Genomic DNA, 18,085 nt, shown 5'->3' with positions numbered 1-18,085 from the left:
AAGACAGCAAAGGTCGATTTTTATTACTGATAATCATCATTTTGGGTGCTGCATCAAGTTATTTTATGCAGCTAGATCTAACAGCTAGATTTTCCAATGCAGTTCTGTTTATATAAACTTCTCTGGCAGTTTAAAAACAAAATTGTTGCTTGTAGGTCAATCTGTACACACAGTGAGAGCAGCATATTAAGCTGCTGCCTGCGATATGTAGGCAGCAGCTGGGGACACCAGAGAGAGATCCCTCTGTTTGCAGCACCAAATATGCACTCTGTGGACCTGACTGGAAAAGCCTGGATTTCCATTAATTATTTTATCAAAATCAATAGAGTTCTACTCCTTAACGCCTAGAACATTTTCTGAAATTTTGGAATTGATTGGACAGGTGTTTCTTTTTCTGTAAAGTGATAATTTGTAAACGCCACAGAGTTGAGGGTAAAGCCTCATGAATTAATATTTTAAATCACCTGTAATTTCGATTTATCATCTTCAATGGGTGGAATATGATGTTGTTCTTTCTTTAAAAATTCAGTGGTCCCATAGTGTTGTTCCTCTGACTCCTGTAAAAGGATGTAGTATTTATGATTAAAATAGTTAGTTTTTCTTTCATTATAGAACTACTGTTTAGTATATCTCAAAGCATTACACTGAAGAGCAACACAACTCAGACACAGAGCGGGTCTTTGAGGGCCAAATCATGCTCACACCACTCATGTAAGTAGCCAAGTCAAGATGATTACTTATGTGAGTAAGGCAAGCAGAATTTGGCCGTATAAGAATCAACCACAACAAAATGAATTCTATGCAATGTCTTAATAAAGAAAGGATCAGTTTTCAGTTTCACGAATAGCAAGTCAGATCAAGAACAATCACTATGATTAACAGATACTGCACATCTAGTTATTGACCCACTATGGCAACGAAACAAATATTACCCCAAAGGACTTTCTTTAACCAAATTTTAGGATTGTTAAAATGTCCATGGGACACTAGCCAGAATATTTTGATTTCAGTAAAAAGGTCAATGTTGAAATAACTCCTCTGCCTTCATGCTCACACTCTGAATTCAGAACCATGTTCAGATGGAGCAACTAATGAATATTTTCAATACTTCAAAAGGTATATAAATTATTAATTTTAATTGCAATGAACCCAACATCCTTCAGATACTGGAAGGTAGTTTCTTATTTATTCTCTAAAGGTTCTACTCTCTCTGCAAATGTAGCAGATGTTGACAAAGCAGCTCAATATATTTGCTTCAGAAAAAATAACACACTGATAAAAGTTTTATTCATTTTGGAGTACAGTCCCGGAAACTCTACTTCTCCTGTATTTCCCCTCAAGATATTGCTTTTATTTTCCCACAGACCAGTGAAGAAACTGTTCTGGTGAACTCCAATCCAAGATCAATGTGTTAATTTGTGAAGTACACCCCCTTCTGAATTCCTAATAAAAAGCTGGTGATTAAAATATTTACTCCTGTATTGCGGAGGAATTAAAGGCGAACATCAAGTTGTAGTTACAAAACATGTGGTAGCATTGAATGTGTTATTTTAGGGGACAAGCAGGGTTTTAGTATCTTCTTATGATTAGCTCTATCATAAAGACAAAATTATAAGCACTGTGAAAAAGTTTTCCTATTAGCCTACATGCACATTAAGAATATTGTAAAATGGCAATCAGGAAGGATGTGTGTTGTCACTGGTTGATTTAGTCCCTTGTCTGGGGACAAATGACTTCTATTTGCTTCAGAAACAGGAAAGATTTTTCTAGGTTTGTTTTCTATGAAGATCCTGTAAGGCCACTTAAAGCGGTCTATTTCCTGGCTCACCTGAACCTAAATAGAAATAAGCTTCTTGAAAAACTTTAAATTTTGTTTTATATTATAAGTGGGATATAATAAATTATACTACAGTAGTGTCTAGGGCCCCCAGTCAAGAACAGGGCACTGCTGTGCTAAGTGCTGTGCAAACAGAGGTAGACACTGTCTGTACCTTAAAAGCTTACTCGTCTATCCAGAGGATGAGTATATACTTACTTTGCTTTTCAGTATACTGGTCGTGGATTGGTTGCTCACATCGTCCTGGAATGATGAAGAGGACAAACTGTTCTTCTCCACAGTGGCATGGCTGGCTTCAAAAGTGGACAATTCATTCTGAAGTTTGCCATTGCTCTCTTCTGTGTGTTTGGTCTCATAATCATTGATGGAATCAAACTGAGCAGCTCTGAGCGCAGCGGACAATACTTGAACCTGGGCTGTATAAAGTAAAGGGATTGGGGGCACATTTAGGGCTTGTCTACACAGCTTGGCAAAGTGCACCAGATGGATGTGATCTGTAAAGAGCTCTAAGAGGCTGCCCTTTAACTGCCCTGTGTAGCCCCTGATGATGCACTCTGAAAGATAACTAGTTCACATTAATGTAGTCCTGTGTAAAGCGGGACAACATGAACCAGGTACTTTTTTAGAGCACACCATCAGGCTCTACACAGGGCAGCTAGAGCACAACACATTAGAGTGCTCTACAAAACACATCCCTCTAGTATCCCTCACCAGCATAGTGTATACAGGTCCTTAGTTTCCTTTTCTGGGCTTCATTTTAAAGGAGTATTAACACTACAATTATTTATACGGAGAGATTTAAAAAAAAACCAAAAAAAAAAAACCCCACAATGAAATGCATAGAAACATGAGAGGAATTATTTACCTTTGCAAAAAAGGTCTAGAATTAACTTCAGCAAAACCTTTCAGATAAGCTGTGAGTATAGATTTAGAGGCAGTATTACTGTTTCCAGCAGAAGCATACATGTATCTGTTTCCATTCTCTGGACAGACCTCTGATCATCTCTGTTGGCAAGGAACCCTGGATCATGTCCTATTTCACTATCCTAAAACAATTTAACATGGAGGAGAGTGGGGCATGGGGCAGCACTACTTTTAGAAAGGAAGCTTGAAACTGAGGCCTTCATCCAGAAACTGAAAGCCAGCCTCTAGATAGGAGGCTGCCTGTGAAACTCTGGATCCCCCCTGCAGTTATGGGGTATGCTGGGAAACTGTTTAAAGGCAATAGGTAACTTGTAATAGAAAAGGAATTTTATCTACCATACAAGTGTAAATGCCAGAAGTTGCATTTTGTGTTTGTTTACTGTGTAACTTGTATGTTTGTTCTCCCTTATTATTTCATCTTTGAATTTTTTACCCGAAGCAGATCTCTGTTGTGCAACCCGTATGGAGTATATGTGCACCAAAGTGAGCTGATAACTGGGTGGCTGGTTTCATACTTTCGGGGGTGATGAACCAGAGGGAAAAAGTCAGAGACTCTGGTAGTTAAGAAGTTGGGGAGGATGGATTAGGCGAGACTTGGGACTGGAAGGACTGTTGGTGTCGCCCTGCTGTCACTAAGCTGGTGGAAGCCCGGGTGAGACTTTGTGCTTGTGGGCAACCTACTGGTTATCAGGGATCTGAGCCACAGCAGCACAGCATTAAGTCACCCCAAAGTTACAGGGCAGGCAGTGACAGAACCCCTTACCAGTTTGGGCGATTCCTAAAATATCACATACACATAGATGAAGCCATTTCTGATCATATATAAGCAAGAGGAAGTATTTAGTGAATGTCTCTCAAACTGTCTTTCAAGAATGGATCAAAACAACCCATTTAAGAGTAGACAGGAAGAGATGAGATGACTGTAACAAAAAAGAGAGGAGGATCAGGTCAGGTAGAGGTATATTAGAGGGTTTTGGCAGCTTGGCTAGGAAGGAAATGAGCATTCACACATCCTTTTATTCTGAAAGGGAAGAAGGTTGCCTGGCTGAGGAATGATGAAAAGCAAGGACATTACAGTAGAGGGTATGATGGAAAAGATACAGATTTACCTGTCTAACTCCTTCACTGTTTCTTAGTAGCCCAAACCCATTTCTTTATTTTCTATTGTATGTGTCAGCCATGCAACTCCCCACTCTGATGCCAATTCCTATGCTTCAGTTCCACTTCACTTCTTGCTCTTTTCCTAGTCATTAAGCTTTCTCCTCCTTTGAGTTCTCGGTTCTTATATTTTTTATCGTGCCTTCCGTCCCCACCACTCACTTTTTCCAGTGGTTCTCAATCTTTTAGGGCTCAGGACCCATTTGAAAATGTTTATGGCCTATCATGACTCAGTAAATAGTCTGTGGGTGGGGGCCCTGGGATGGTATTGGTTGGATCCTGCCCTCCCAAGGTGGTTGGGTCTTGCCCGGTACTCACCCCACAGCGGTGGCTCCTGTGCCATTGGGCTGGCTGGATGTGGCTCTCCACTGCGAGCATTGCAACCTCCAGGGTTGCAGCATCTCTCTGGTTTACCACTCCCAGCCTGACTGAATCAAATGAGAGTCGAGTTGTGACCTGGCTCAGGGGGTTGCAGTGCCAATCACTCAAATTTGGCCTACCCGGACATCTGTCATCGTAACGTCTGGGCCAAACCTGAGTGGTGCTGGGTCTCCAGAGGTTGCAATGCCTGGAGCAGGGAGGCGAGCCCAGCCAGCCCTCTGGGACAGGAGCCACAGAACTGACACGCAACTCCCTGAAACATTCTGGCAACCCAAATTTGGGTCCTGACCCACGGGTTGAGAAACTCTGTCTTAGGCAAGAGAGGGCTGCTGCAATAAGGAGCTTTGAAGGGTGTGGGAAGCCTCATGTAGGGAGGGATCAGAAACTATACCTCCATACATCACTACTATTGTAGGCTTTTACCTTGAACATCTGGATCATCCATGTGCTCCTGCAAGCTTTCCAGCACTTTTTTTATTTCACTACTGGCAACACAGTTATTACACATCGCCTTTGACATAGAGCAGCCTTCTTCATGCTTCTCAGTCTTGGACTGAAGCAGCTCCAAGTCCTGGCTGATATCAGGGAGTGGAGGGCGCCAATACAGGAAAGTATTAAAGACATCCTCAGCAGACTGGAACCTTGAGTTCACTCCCTGGCAATTGCTCACATGACAGTCTTTAATGCCTTCTATCACACAAGCAGTGGTTTTGTCATTCTGGGACAATCTAGTCAGAGCCTCTCCAGGACTACCACAACTGTTCGAACTTCCTTTCAGTAGGTCTGTCCTTGGGCTTTCAACACAGATCAAGGGGTTGGCTTCTGCTGAAGTCCCATCAGTTGACGATTCCAATTTAATTTCTATTGGTTGTTCTGAACTGAGAACAGAGACATAGCATTAGGAAAATGAAAGGTAAAGACCCTAAAACAATACTTTTCAGTTAAAAGACACACACTGTAGATAAGGCAGCAAGAGCAATTACAATAGGTGTAGCTATTCTACTTGAGGACAAATCCTGCTTTAGAACTACTTGTTTCACCTCTAGTTTCAATATATTTTCCCCTCCTCTCTCCCCTTCCCCTCCAAAAAATTACTGGTGAAACATTAAAGTAGCTAGATCAAATCATGTGGCAATTCATCAGACCTATGTGTAGCCCACATTTTACATCATTATTGAAACTACACCTGCGTTACTAAAGGTCTTACTTTTAGTCACATATATTAAACACAAGATCATATCAACTAAAACTAGAGACTTAACTCAAAGATTGTGGAGGAAAAAATGTTTTGTCAGTTTTCCTCTCCCCTTTCGCACTTCAACCATAGCTTTACCTGGAGGATACAATGTTCGTACTGGCAGATGTGATATTTGCATTGTTGCCTGGTTGGCAGGAACTGGAAGTCACATCCTGTGCTGATTGTCGGATACTGAGGGTCCCATCCTCCCGAATATAAAGGCCAGCACTAGAAGGGTTTGCGAAGGTAGAAATAAACGGGCCTAGAGACTGAAAAGCAGCTTGGCGAACCTGGCACAGTACAAAAATAAACATGTGACATATTTTGTAGCCATGCAGCCTTTTGGCAAATTGTTAATAATGAAATATGAAATGTGGCTCAAATTTAACTCTTACTATATTAAGTAGTAATGTACAAGGTTATACTTTGCTATTATCTAAGTTTTTCAGAGTATGCTATTAAGCCAGTCCTGGCTTCATTTATTACATTTTACTACTAGAGTTTAAATCAGGAAAAAGCAAGACATCAGAGTAAGGGGATTTAAGAAACAAAATGTGTTAGTAAATATAATTCATCTGACTTATTTAACTTTTCACTACAAAGTTCAAGTCAAATCACAATTGTTTCATAGACATGGTCCAAAAGCCCTGTGCACCCAGTATCGTGACAATGAAAATGCTTCTTTATTCTTACACAGTGTTAAATGTAATCTCCATTATGACATTTTCAAAAAAAATTTAAAGGACCATCCCCACGTTTGACGGGCCAAAATTTAGAAGGTCCAGAATGATACCCAACTTCTAAGCATGAATTTTACATTTCTAAAGTGTACATGGAAACTAAAAAGAGCAGACCACATACCCATGATCCTAACATATCCAGCTGTCAGATTTTGGTGGTGACTGTACAGCCCATGTAATTGGATTTTATTCTGTCCTCTAATTTTACAGGGTGTGCATGTGTGCCTTAAGGAAGCATATGCATGTTGCATCCATACTGCCCTCAGTGTCCTCCATTTCAGGGACCAAGACTGAGAATTAACATGTGTGCCTATACAGGAGACCTACCTTTGCTATTAAGCCCCTGGTTTGGCCACTTAAAAGTCCTTGTAATTGAAAAAGGTAGCTTGCATTCATGAATTTCTTTTAGGTCAGAGGTACCTCCCCACCTACTTACCCATCTGCAGGGGTCACTGATAAGATTGATAAAGAGAGGGGACAGCTTGCTTCTGCGAACTTCTGGGGATGTGGTGTAAGAAACAGCCATAAAGCATTCAGCACAAGCTTTTCGCATTCCCCAAACACTATCAGAGCAGAGTTCAAAAAACTTTGGAATCTGTCAAAAATGAATGAAACTATAGCTAATCAAACAGGTATTAAAGCTGCAGTACAAGATACCACTTTCTGTCGGTTTAATTACTTGGAAAAAGCAGTTGGTAATAGTTTATGTGCAATGGGTGAAAAAGGATGTGAAAGTAGTGACCTAGAAGAAAAATAATTATAATTATATTAATTATTGAAGAATTAAAATTTCCCTCCCCCATTCATCTCAGTTGTGTCTTGCTAACATTTAAATTACGGGGAGGGGCATAAGGAAAATTAGTAATAGGCTTTCTTTTCTGCGAACATATCTTGGTGTAAGGATAACTTATCAAGCATCGGAAACTAATTCTTTCCATTCTGGGGAGGGTCAAGGGATGGGAACAGAAAAATAGATCACTTTAAAAATACTCTTGTGCTTTTACCTGTGCTTATAAAAAAAAAAAAAAAAGTATGTTGGAGGTGAGGGATAAAACTATTAACTTGCAAAACACACAATCTTCCTATTCAGTACCAGACCAGCTCCTCATTTGGAATTACTGCCTCAGGAGCATTCAAGTCAACTACTGGGTTTAGCTTAAGAACACCCCACCACCACCACCACCCTTTGTTTTTTTTTTCCTCTCTCACACTCTCACAAGTTTCTGGGATTTTATTTAACAAGTCTAGCAAAGGGAAAATAGCCAGCTACACGCAGAAGAAAGTAATCTGTTTTAATTAGACTCTTGCAAACACCTCTGCGTTTCTGTTAAAATGCTATTTTATACATATCTGTACAGCAATCATATTCAAATCAAAATTGATTTTTCCTTGACTTTCACTAAAAGCAATATAGACAGAATATTAGAGGCACAAACTGTGGTGTTTTATCAGGACTCTCACTTGCAATAAGTACAGCTAGCTCCCGCACCGACACCTAAAAACTACTCACTATCACCTAAAGAAAAGTGAATATTGTAAGTTAAGCCTACTGTTTGGGTGCATCTTTTATACAATATCAGGATGAGAAAGAAAAACATTTAAAATATAATAAACTTTAATATAAAACTACAAAAGTTGCCAGGGCACTCATGAATAGATATAAATCATGAAATTATTTTAACTCAATTTTTTACCATTGCTGAGATTTCAAGTTGATTGTTTCCTGATAATTTAATAAATTCACTGAAAAGAACCCTCCCTTATTGCATAAACAGTGTCTTAAAAAATAAATTGAGAAGTCTCTTTTAAAAAACAAACTTTTGCCACCAATGGCAACTAAACCAGTGAATCAGGTTTAAATTTAAGAAAGAGTTATCCAAAAGTTTGTTCTTTTGTCTCAAAGAAAACTAAATGTTACTATCGGTAATTTTCTTGTTAAAACATTTCAGTTGTAAAAGCAGATATGAAAGCTCAAGCAAAATACAAATCTTTTTGTATATCTCTAAATTTTACATACCAAAAATCTCTCTGTGGCTTCTTGTCCAACTGCATTACAAATATCGCCAAAGCTAGCTGCACAAACCTAAAAAAAACATAACAATAAAAGTTATGGGTGAACTCCTGGCCCCACTGAAATGAATGAGAGTTTTGCTACTGACTAGAGTCAAGAATTTTACCCCTTATTGTTCACTCCTAAGAATCAAATTTGGATTCAATAGTTTGCATGTCTTTTATAATACATAGTATTTACAGAATTTAAATTTGTCAGTAGGCTAAGGCCTCAGTCCTGAACAAGAGATTCATTAGGGCAGCCCCCTGTGGTACATACACAGCACCGTTGAAATCAATGATACCCCTAGGTTGGACCTCTGCATCAGTGAGGAATCTCATCAACTTCAATGGACGCTGAATGGACCGCAGGGGTTCGCCACCTGAATATTTTAAAGATGTGAGCAGAGGCTGTCAAAAATGGAGAAGAAAAAAAAAAGCGTGCACAGGTCAGTACTTAAGTGTATTGACAAAACTATCCTCACTATGGCCCTGACTGGCTTAATTTCAAGCACACGCTTACACAGTTTGCTGAATCAAGGCCTATATTTGGCTCAAGCTAGGGGCGTAGGTACCTCATATTCATGAGCATTATATTTTAAAGATAGAACACACAATTCAAACAAACAAGGAAATTCCTTTACATTGAAAGAGGAAAATCAGAGGCACTGTTAAAGTCTGAAATTATATTCCTATCAATACTTTGCTTGAAGGTAATTTGATGTAGATGTTAAAAATACTGTAGAATGTACTTGAAGTCTTTCAGTTTTGAAACAAGTCATACCAACCTTACGGACTTGGAAGAGTTTCCCGTCACCACACAGCTCGCAGAAACGGGGAAGTAGCATACGTTCAACAATAGTTTTGCTCAGCATAGAAGTCATTTTACAAATTATCTATAACACAGAAGGGAGGGGGGAAAACATTAATGTAATAGTCACCAAGCACTTTTACTTCAAGTTTTCTTTCTAAAAAGAATAGTTCTGAAAGCAAAAGGCAAACTACTACTTTAAAATACAACTATTGTATGAGTTAAATTGACATTGTTTTTGCTTGCCAGGAGTTATTAAAACTACAAAATCCACTGACACCATACTATTATGCATAACATTTCTTTATTAGAAGATTGACATTTTATTTTTTTAAATTGCGTAGCATGAGTTACAGAAATCAATTTATACATGGTTTAATCCAAGGATTCTCAAGCTATTTCATAGTGTGGATTACATTTAAATATATGTGACAGCAGTGTTGGAGGACCATACTAGGATTGAAGCCCCCCTGTGGTAGATGCTGTCCAAAACCCACAATCCTGAAAAAACTGTAGCACATGCTTAACTTTAAGAATGCAAGTAGTCTCCTTGGCTTCAATTAGTCAACTCAGGTGTTTAAAGTTAAGCATGTACACAGCTCTTTGCAGGAACAGGGCCTAAACTGAAGACAAAAAAAAAAAAAAAAAAAAAAGTGGGTTTGTCCAACCACAGGACAGACAAAGGGTAGGAAGGACAATGGTAACAATGATTAAGACAACATGGTTATATAGGTTAGCTAGTGCACAACTCGATGGAATTCAGATTCAGTTAGCTGTTCGTTTATAAACTAACAGCTTAAAAAAACCCTCATTAATTCAAGCTTCTGTGTGAAGTTGTCAATTTCAAAGGTCACCACAAACTATGTTACCTGTAGCATTTAATTACTTTAGCCATATACACTCTTTCAGCTGTCTTTTCAGTGCAGTGCACGAGGAGTCCCAAATTTGTGACTAGAGAGAGGGAGGGCTTACAGGCTTTTCATTGATTAGGTCAGTGTCCCACAGAGCAAGGATTGCATACTGATACAAATATTATTGACTGAATAGAACTCTACATTTTAATATTTTCAAAAAAGATATACTTTCTACCTCTATAAAAACAAGTACCAGTCCCAAGAATATTCCATCTTTGTGATAGAATGCCAAATAAAAACTAAGGAAGAATACCGTACAATCCCACTTTTTAAATGGAACTGTCAATCCTTCAAAAAGACATCTGGTATTCAGAGGTCACCCTGGAAGTCTCCCTGAGTAATAACCAACTCCCAGGCAAGGAAGGGGAATCTAACTGGTAAAGCTGTTTTAGAGGTAAAGTGTCAGAGGTCCCTGCTGACCCCAAATTTGATTTCTTGTAAGTGAACAGAATCTGCTTTTTCATCAAGACACTTGAGACCTAAGACTTTAATCATCATTCATACTCTCTATAAAGTTAACAAGAACCAGGGTAGAAATCTGAAAACTTCAGAAAGATCACTGGGGGAAATTATGACCTTTGCAACAATTTAAGGGATGCTGCCAAGTGTTTTAATTTTATTTGCTCTCAGTTTCTAACAATCTTTTAGCACTTTGAAAATATAAACTCGGATTCTGATCTTTTCCCAAATATGGAGAACACTGATTTTTCCCTATGAATTTAATTGCACTTGTAATTAACATAGCTTTTGTTGCTTGCTTACTTGCTTGTTTGCGCATGAACACTGTGATGTCAGCACTACTCTGGGACTGTAGATTAACTGATGCTGCAGTCAGAGGAAGGGGCACAAGTATATAACAGAGTTCCTATTGGAGCATTACATACCAAGAACTTTATATAAAGAAAAAATATCCCTTTGTTTAAGGAAACTATTAGTAATTCCATCACAGACGGTTAAGCCAACTACATTATAATTTCAATACAAGTAATTTTGAAGCTCTGCTGTTGGACAGTCTCTCTTTAAGGATATGTCCATAAAGCAGTTGGGCGGGGGGGGGGGGGGGAAGAGGTGCGCGTGCAACTGCAGCATGTGTATCCATCCTCTAGCCAGCTTTAATCTAATTAGCTTGGATACCAACTGCAGTGAAGCTACAACCGCACCGGCTGTACAATCCCCCCTGGGACCCTGCGTGTGTATCCAGGCAACTAGTCCACGCTGAAGCGTGATTTATATCTTCATAAATGATCTGGAGGATGGTGTGGATTGCACTCTCAGCAAATTTGCGGATGATACTAAACTGGGAGGAGTGGTAGATACGCTGGAGGGGAGGGATAGGATACAGAAGGACCTAGACAAATTGGAGGATTGGGCCAAAAGGAATCTGATGAGGTTCAATAAGGATAAGTGCAGGGTCCTGCACTGAGGACGGAAGAACCCAATGCACAGCTACAGACTAGGGACCGAATGGCTAGGCAGCAGTTCTGCAGAAAAGGACCTAGGGGTGACAGTGGACGAGAAGCTGGATATGAGTCAGCAGTGTGCCCTTGTTGCCAAGAAGGCCAATGGCATTTTGGGATGTATAAGTAGGGGCATAGCGAGCAGATCGAGGGACGTGATCGTTCCCCTCTATTCGACATTGGTGAGGCCTCATCTGGAGTACTGTGTCCAGTTTTGGGCCCCACACTTCAAGAAGGATGTGGATAAATTGGAGAGAGTCCAGCGAAGGGCAACAAAAATGATTAGGGGACTGGAACACATGAGTTATGAGGAGAGGCTGAGGGAGCTGGGATTGTTTAGCCTGCAGAAGAGAAGAATGAGGGGGGATTTGATAGCTGCTTTCAACTACCTGAAAGGGGGTTCCAAAGAGGATGGCTCTAGACTGTTCTCAATGGTAGCAGATGACAGAACGAGGAGTAATGGTCTCAAGTTGCAGTGGGGGAGGTTTAGATTGGATATTAGGAAAAACTTTTTCACTAAGAGGGTGGTGAAACACTGGAATGCGTTACCTAGGGAGGTGGTAGAATCTCCTTCCTTAGAGGTTTTTAAGGTCAGGCTTGACAAAGCCCTGGCTGGGATGATTTAACTGGGAATTGGTCCTGCTTTGAGCAGGGGGTTGGACTAGATGACCTTCTGGGGTCCCTTCCAACCCTGATATTCTATGATTCTATGATTCTAAGCCTGCGCTGCCACAGCTTTACTACTATTGGTGCCCGGGGGAGCGAAATCAGAGCTAGCTCGGTTACACCTATACGTGCTGGAATGAGCCGCCAATGGCGGTGCAGACACACCATCGGGCTACGTCTACACTGCGAGCTAGGGTGCGATTCTCCTGCTCGCTGACACACACTCACACTAGCTCTCATCGAGCTGTAAACAGCAGCGTGGCCACAGTAGCACAAGCAGCGGCAGCTGTGGCATGGCTTAGCCATGCGGAGTACACAGCACTGGTTCAGGTGGGTTTGTACTCGGCATGGCTAAGTCACGCCTCCACTGCTGCTTTGCCGGCTACCGCGGCTAGACTGCTATGAGCTAGCGTGAGTCTGTGCACGCAAGCCGGAAGATCACTCCCCCTAGTTCACAGTGGAGATGGAGCCGCACAGGGTCTCAAGTGAAATGGTCTGTCAACACCACGATGATGCCTAGTCTTGAAAATGACTTAGGAAAATAAGATTTGGAAAGTCTGACTAAGTGTATGAGTGAAAGCTATACAAGGTGGGTGTAACAACATTTACAAGCAGGGAAAAAAAAAAAAAAGATTTTTCCAAGAAGAGTTATAAATAAGTCTCAAAAGCAGGAGGGTCCAAAGGATTCCTCAAAAACTTCACTCATGCAGGGCTCGGAATTTTCTTCTCTCTGACCACATGTACTAGGCCCAGAAAATTTACTAGCTGAAAAGTTATTTGAATTGGTTCACAAAGTGCTTCTATCTTTGGCAGACCGAAAAACCTTACTGTGACATTGTTCTCATTACGATCTTGCTTTCTTCACCTCTTCAACTTTAGCTGGTGATCTCTTATGAATTAGACGAGGTTCCTTATAAGAGATCCAAATTAGTGTTTAAGAGCCCAAACCTGCTCCCATTCAAGTTAATGGCACAACTCGCGTTGATGACAATAATGAAAGTTTGGGGCCCAATACTACAAGTTACTAATGACCCCATAAGTTCAAGCCTGAATGGCTTACCACATCTGAAGCTGGCATTCCAAGCTCAGAGAGGATTTTAACACTGGTTTCTAATTTCTCAAAATAATGGCCAATACCATCTTGCATCCCTGTTTTAATCATAATTCTAAGGGGTTTTTTTATTATATCAGGAATTAATTCCATTCCAGAAGGTTTACAAAAGAGGACTTTGATCAACTCACATTCCTTGATCTAGAAATGTTTTACCAGCACTGGCCGAGACTGAAAGACAGCAAATTCCAGAGCTCAAGTTAGTGTAATTTTCATTCACTAGTTTTGTTTTGTTTTTTTAGGGGGTGTGTGTGTCTGTTTAAATCTCACAGGCAGACATGCATATTGAGACACTGGAAAGGGGCTGGGAAACTGGTCAGTCCTTTACAGAAAGACCACTTGTAACTGGATAACTGAGAAATAAGTAAGTGACAGTACAGGCAGAATTAAAACTAACCTTCCAGTTAACTAGTTTACTTAATTAGCAAATTAAAAGTTTGAATATGAAGTCCATCTTCCAGATCCTTGCACGGACCAATGTATACACCAATTAAAAAAAAAAAAAAAAAGCATCCAAATAGGGGATACAATTTTAAAACAAAAAAAACTTCTTCACTGCCACTTACATTCACTGCTTCCACTTTGTACTCATCGTCACTGTCTGGAGCAGAGAGGTCCAACAGAATAGGACACACCTTATTTTCAATATCATTTTGAGCAAGAAGTTCTTGTTCTAGCAGTATCAGCAGTGCTTCCTGACTTGCTTTTCTAACCTAGAAACATGCAAAAGAAAAGATTAGAAAAAATACACTGTAAATGCAGTATTTTATGAGAACCATAAAAGTGAAGTAAATATCTGTTCACTGAATGGAGTGCAAAAAGTCGAGGAAACAGTGAAAAGCTAATCAGTTTTAATAAAACTAAGATATTCTTAGTAATAAACAGAAAAACTTGAGGATTTTAAGGGGACTTTTAACCCAACTTTGGGTACTAGCCTACTGGTTGGAGCACTGGACTGAGACTCAGGAGACTTGGATTCTATTCCTGACTCTATCATGGACCTGCTGGGTGACCTTAGGAAAGTCATTTCAAGTCTCTATGTCTCAGTTCCTCCATCTGTAAAATGGGAATGATACAGATGTCCCTTGTAAAGTGCTTTTCAGATCTATGTACAAAGTGCTATATAAGATCTAAGTATTATTATTACTAATAGAAATTAATGTATAACTCCTCCCTATTGTGAAAGGTCCACATGCCAGACTGAATTAACTATACAACTTTTACAGTCTGAGATTTCCTACCTGGTTGTTAGGGTCTGTGAGGTATCTCACTACAATGGGCATAAGGTAGTCAGAAAATGCTGTTGGGAAGTTTGGTCGACTTTCTTGCAGAAAAATGGCAATGGGAGGTATTTGTTCCATCAGTTCCGTCCGTACAGTAGGCTCTGACAGCATAGAGAAAGTCAAAACGGCTTTAGTAAGTTTAAAGTTAGAACCAGATACATTCAATAAGTAGCATTTCCTCTTGTGAAACTATGAAAAGCAAAAAAAAAGAAATCCTGTTTTTTGAAATGTCACTATTTAGAATATCTGTGTTTAAAGGTCAGCTGAGAAATCAAACGGTCTCAAATATAACCTCCTATCAGCCCAAGACACTTAGAGCCATATTTTTAAACAAATGGATAGCTATCTTTCTTGAGAATCTGGCCCTTTTCATGCATTATAACTAATTTCCTTACAGCTTCTGCGTACTAGTACCTCATTTATCTATGAGCCAATGCATGTGGAAGTAGCTAGTAGTCAAAAGGAAAAGGGATATACACGTTATTTTTCACACCGTTTTCCTGTGTTTTGCTAAGGTTCATTGGATTTTTTTCATCTTTTGAAAAACATCCTGTACATTCTCAGGTGTAGTTTAATAATAAAAATAACATTAAATGTCACAACTGGGATATAGAAAAGTACGTAGATGTTTTCTGCATTTTTGCACCAGTGTCCCAGACAGCGTACATCCCAGAGGTTGGGGACCTGTGCTTTATTTTCATACCTTAAGCATGCCAAGGGGCAACATTTTTTAGTCCCTCATAGAGCGATAGAGAAAGCAATCAATCACTAATTAATAGTTAAACTTTGCCATATTAATCATGTAACTACTGATAAGATAGAGACATGTATTTTAAAAGCTATTTCTCCCTCATTGCAATTAACATTTTTCAATTGTTTTTAAGACAGATAGGTTTAAAAGAAACAAGCAGAAAAATATCATAGAAACGAAACTTTAAATGTTAACTAGTTCAGGCGTCAACTCAGCACATGATAACCCAAAGAAAGCATCACATATAGAAGTTGTCATATTAAATATACATAAATTATATGTGACCAAAAAACACTCCCAAAACCGTATGTTAATGCATATGTTAAACCAACCCCCCACAAACATCAGGAAATTCAAATACTAAATTCCTCAATCCATGTTAACTTGCCCACAATAATATACACAATAGAGCAAAGTGTGGGTGGCCTTATGGGGGAGGGTTACATATATTTTTACCCTAACTACTCTTAGTAAGTATAGAAATGTTTTGGGAAATAACTTTTTTCAATCCTGGGTGCTTAAAGTTAAGCACCTAGATCTATTCTTAGGCACCTGCATTAAGTGGCCTGGTTTTTAGAGGTCCTGAAAACCTGCTGCACCTGCTGAATTCAGTGGAATTTGTAAGTACTCATTGCTAATTTAAATGAAAATATAGTTTTAGGGGCAGGATTTTCAAAGGAACCTAAGGGAGTCAAGCACCCAACTCCCACAGAATTTTAATGGGATCTGGGTACCTAAATCCCTTAGTACCTTGGAAAATCCTAGCCCTGGTGACTAACTAGGCGGAAGATTTGAAATTTTTGGCTTAAGTTTTTATGTTTGTACTTTTTCTATGTACAGACTTCGCCTTCTGATTTTTTAAGTCAGGAGCTGACTTTAAGACAGAGCCCACAGAGCAGTAAGCAAAAACACAGAAGTTAGTGTTCCAATCACTATGGCTCCCAAATGGCAAAGCAGTTAATGACTTCCAGAGAAGAAGAATTGTCCAGTGGCTAGGTCACTGGATTACAACTTGGGAAACCTTGGTTCAAGTCCCCGCTGTGTCCAAGCCTTCCTGTGAGACCTTGGCCAAGTCTCTTAGCTTCTCCAGGTCTTAGTTCCCCATGTGCAAGATGGTGATAAACAGCACTTTTTACCTCTGGGATGTTATGGGATAAATACATTAAAGACTGTGAGATATTCAGACTCCACGGTAATGGGTGTCATATAAAATACATAAGGTACATTAAACAAGTGTGTTTTGCTCAATCTACCCTGTGCTTTAACACATTTACATTCCTTCTTCCTCCTCCTCTGAAGAGCCAGACAGATCAAAGATATACTCCAGAATGTGTATATTTCTAAACTAAGAGTTCATTGATACACCTGGCTGCTAAGTGTTGCATGGTGGAACTGCTGCCAGAAGCCATGTCCTGCAGTCACTAAGAGATCTCGCACCTCTCCAAAGAGAGCATATATCACATACACAAAGATAGAGTGGAGAGCTGAATAAAAAGTAGGTCACAAGGTGTTCATGGTACATAGACCTGTCTCTCCTGCTCAACAAACCCTTACACAGTATTTGTCAATCCAAACCAAGCACTAGTAAGTTTTAAAAAATTAAGAAATTGAATCTCAAACCTGCATCTTCGGACAGTCTGACCACTATCTCCATTACCGTCAAGAAATCTTCTTCATTATTACTGAAATCTCGAAAGACATCAAGTAGACCTCTGGCAATAATCTGTCTGCAAAGGGACAACATAATGTGCACTTTAACATCCTGCTGACAGCTGGGGGGGAGGGGGGGTGAGAAGAGAGGGGAAGGGGCAGGGGAGAATATCATAAAAATGCAGGGCTCGAAGGGATTTCAAAAGGTCATCTAGTCCAGTCCCCTGCACTGAGGCAGGCCAATATTTATAGACTATCCCTGACAGGCATTTGTCTAACCTGTTCTTAAAAAATCACCAATGATGAGGATTGCACAACTTCCCTTGGAAACCTATTTCATCACTTAACTATCTTATAGTTAGCAAGTTTTTCCTAATAGATCTAACTACCTATACTGGGAGAACAATTGATTACCTTCCTCTTTGTAATAGCCTTAACATATTTGAAACTTTTCAGGTCCTCCTTCAGTCTTCTTTTCTCTAAATGTACCCAGTTTGCTTTAGCCTGTCCTCATCGGTCAGGTTTTCTAAATCTTTCAGCATTTCTGTTGCTCTCTTCTGGACTCTCTCCAATTTGATCACATCTTTCTTCAGGTGTGGTGCCCAAAACTGGATACAATACTCGAGCTGAGGCCACCAGTGTCAAATAGAGTAGGACAATTGCCTCTTGTGGTCATACATATACCCCAGAATGGTATTCGCTTTTTTGCAAATGCATCATATTGTTGGTTCACATTCACTCTGTGGTCCACTATCACCCCCAGATCCTTTTCAGCAGTGCTTCCCTCTAGACAGTTATTTCCCAATTTGTATTTGTACATTTAATTTTCCCTCTTAAGTACAGCATTCTGCACCTTAAAAGGATGGCCAATCTTCTTTTAAAATGTTCAGGCATACAGAACAGGTATGCAGTACGGCTACATCCCAAACCAAGTGTAGAACTGTGGGATTTAGATGTCCTATTAAGGTGACCAAAACTGAAAATTGGGCCCTTGTAGAAATTATGTAAAGCAATAATCCCGTTTCTACTACAATAAAAACCATAACAAATATGCATTTAAAAAATGGACAAGAGGTATAGTATCATAATATTTTATTCTTCATCTAAAATCCATAA

At 39.7% G+C, this 18,085-nt stretch overlaps 1 protein-coding gene across 7 annotated transcripts in view; it reads right to left on the bottom strand.

The window, feature by feature from the left end:
- Positions 1–18,085, bottom strand: part of LOC140896991 (putative serine/threonine-protein phosphatase 4 regulatory subunit 1-like) — a 41,513-nt gene that overhangs the window by 12,613 nt on the left and 10,815 nt on the right. For all 7 annotated transcript variants that reach the window (XM_073309235.1, XM_073309234.1, XM_073309236.1 and 4 more), the window contains 10 exons: positions 16,940–17,046; positions 14,527–14,669; positions 13,852–13,998; positions 9,115–9,222; positions 8,295–8,360; positions 6,714–6,872; positions 5,634–5,827; positions 4,724–5,178; positions 2,036–2,253; positions 465–557 (listed from right to left, as the gene is read on the bottom strand). In XM_073309235.1, coding sequence (XP_073165336.1) covers positions 465–557; positions 2,036–2,253; positions 4,724–5,178; positions 5,634–5,827; positions 6,714–6,872; positions 8,295–8,360; positions 9,115–9,222; positions 13,852–13,998; positions 14,527–14,669; positions 16,940–17,046 — 1,690 coding nt within the window. The remainder of the gene's footprint in view (positions 1–464; positions 558–2,035; positions 2,254–4,723; positions 5,179–5,633; positions 5,828–6,713; positions 6,873–8,294; positions 8,361–9,114; positions 9,223–13,851; positions 13,999–14,526; positions 14,670–16,939; positions 17,047–18,085) is intronic.

Source organism: Lepidochelys kempii, chromosome 13 (genome assembly GCF_965140265.1).
Source record: "Lepidochelys kempii isolate rLepKem1 chromosome 13, rLepKem1.hap2, whole genome shotgun sequence".
Lineage (NCBI taxonomy): Eukaryota > Metazoa > Chordata > Testudines > Cheloniidae > Lepidochelys > Lepidochelys kempii.
This window is presented reverse-complemented; position numbering and strand designations above follow the sequence as displayed.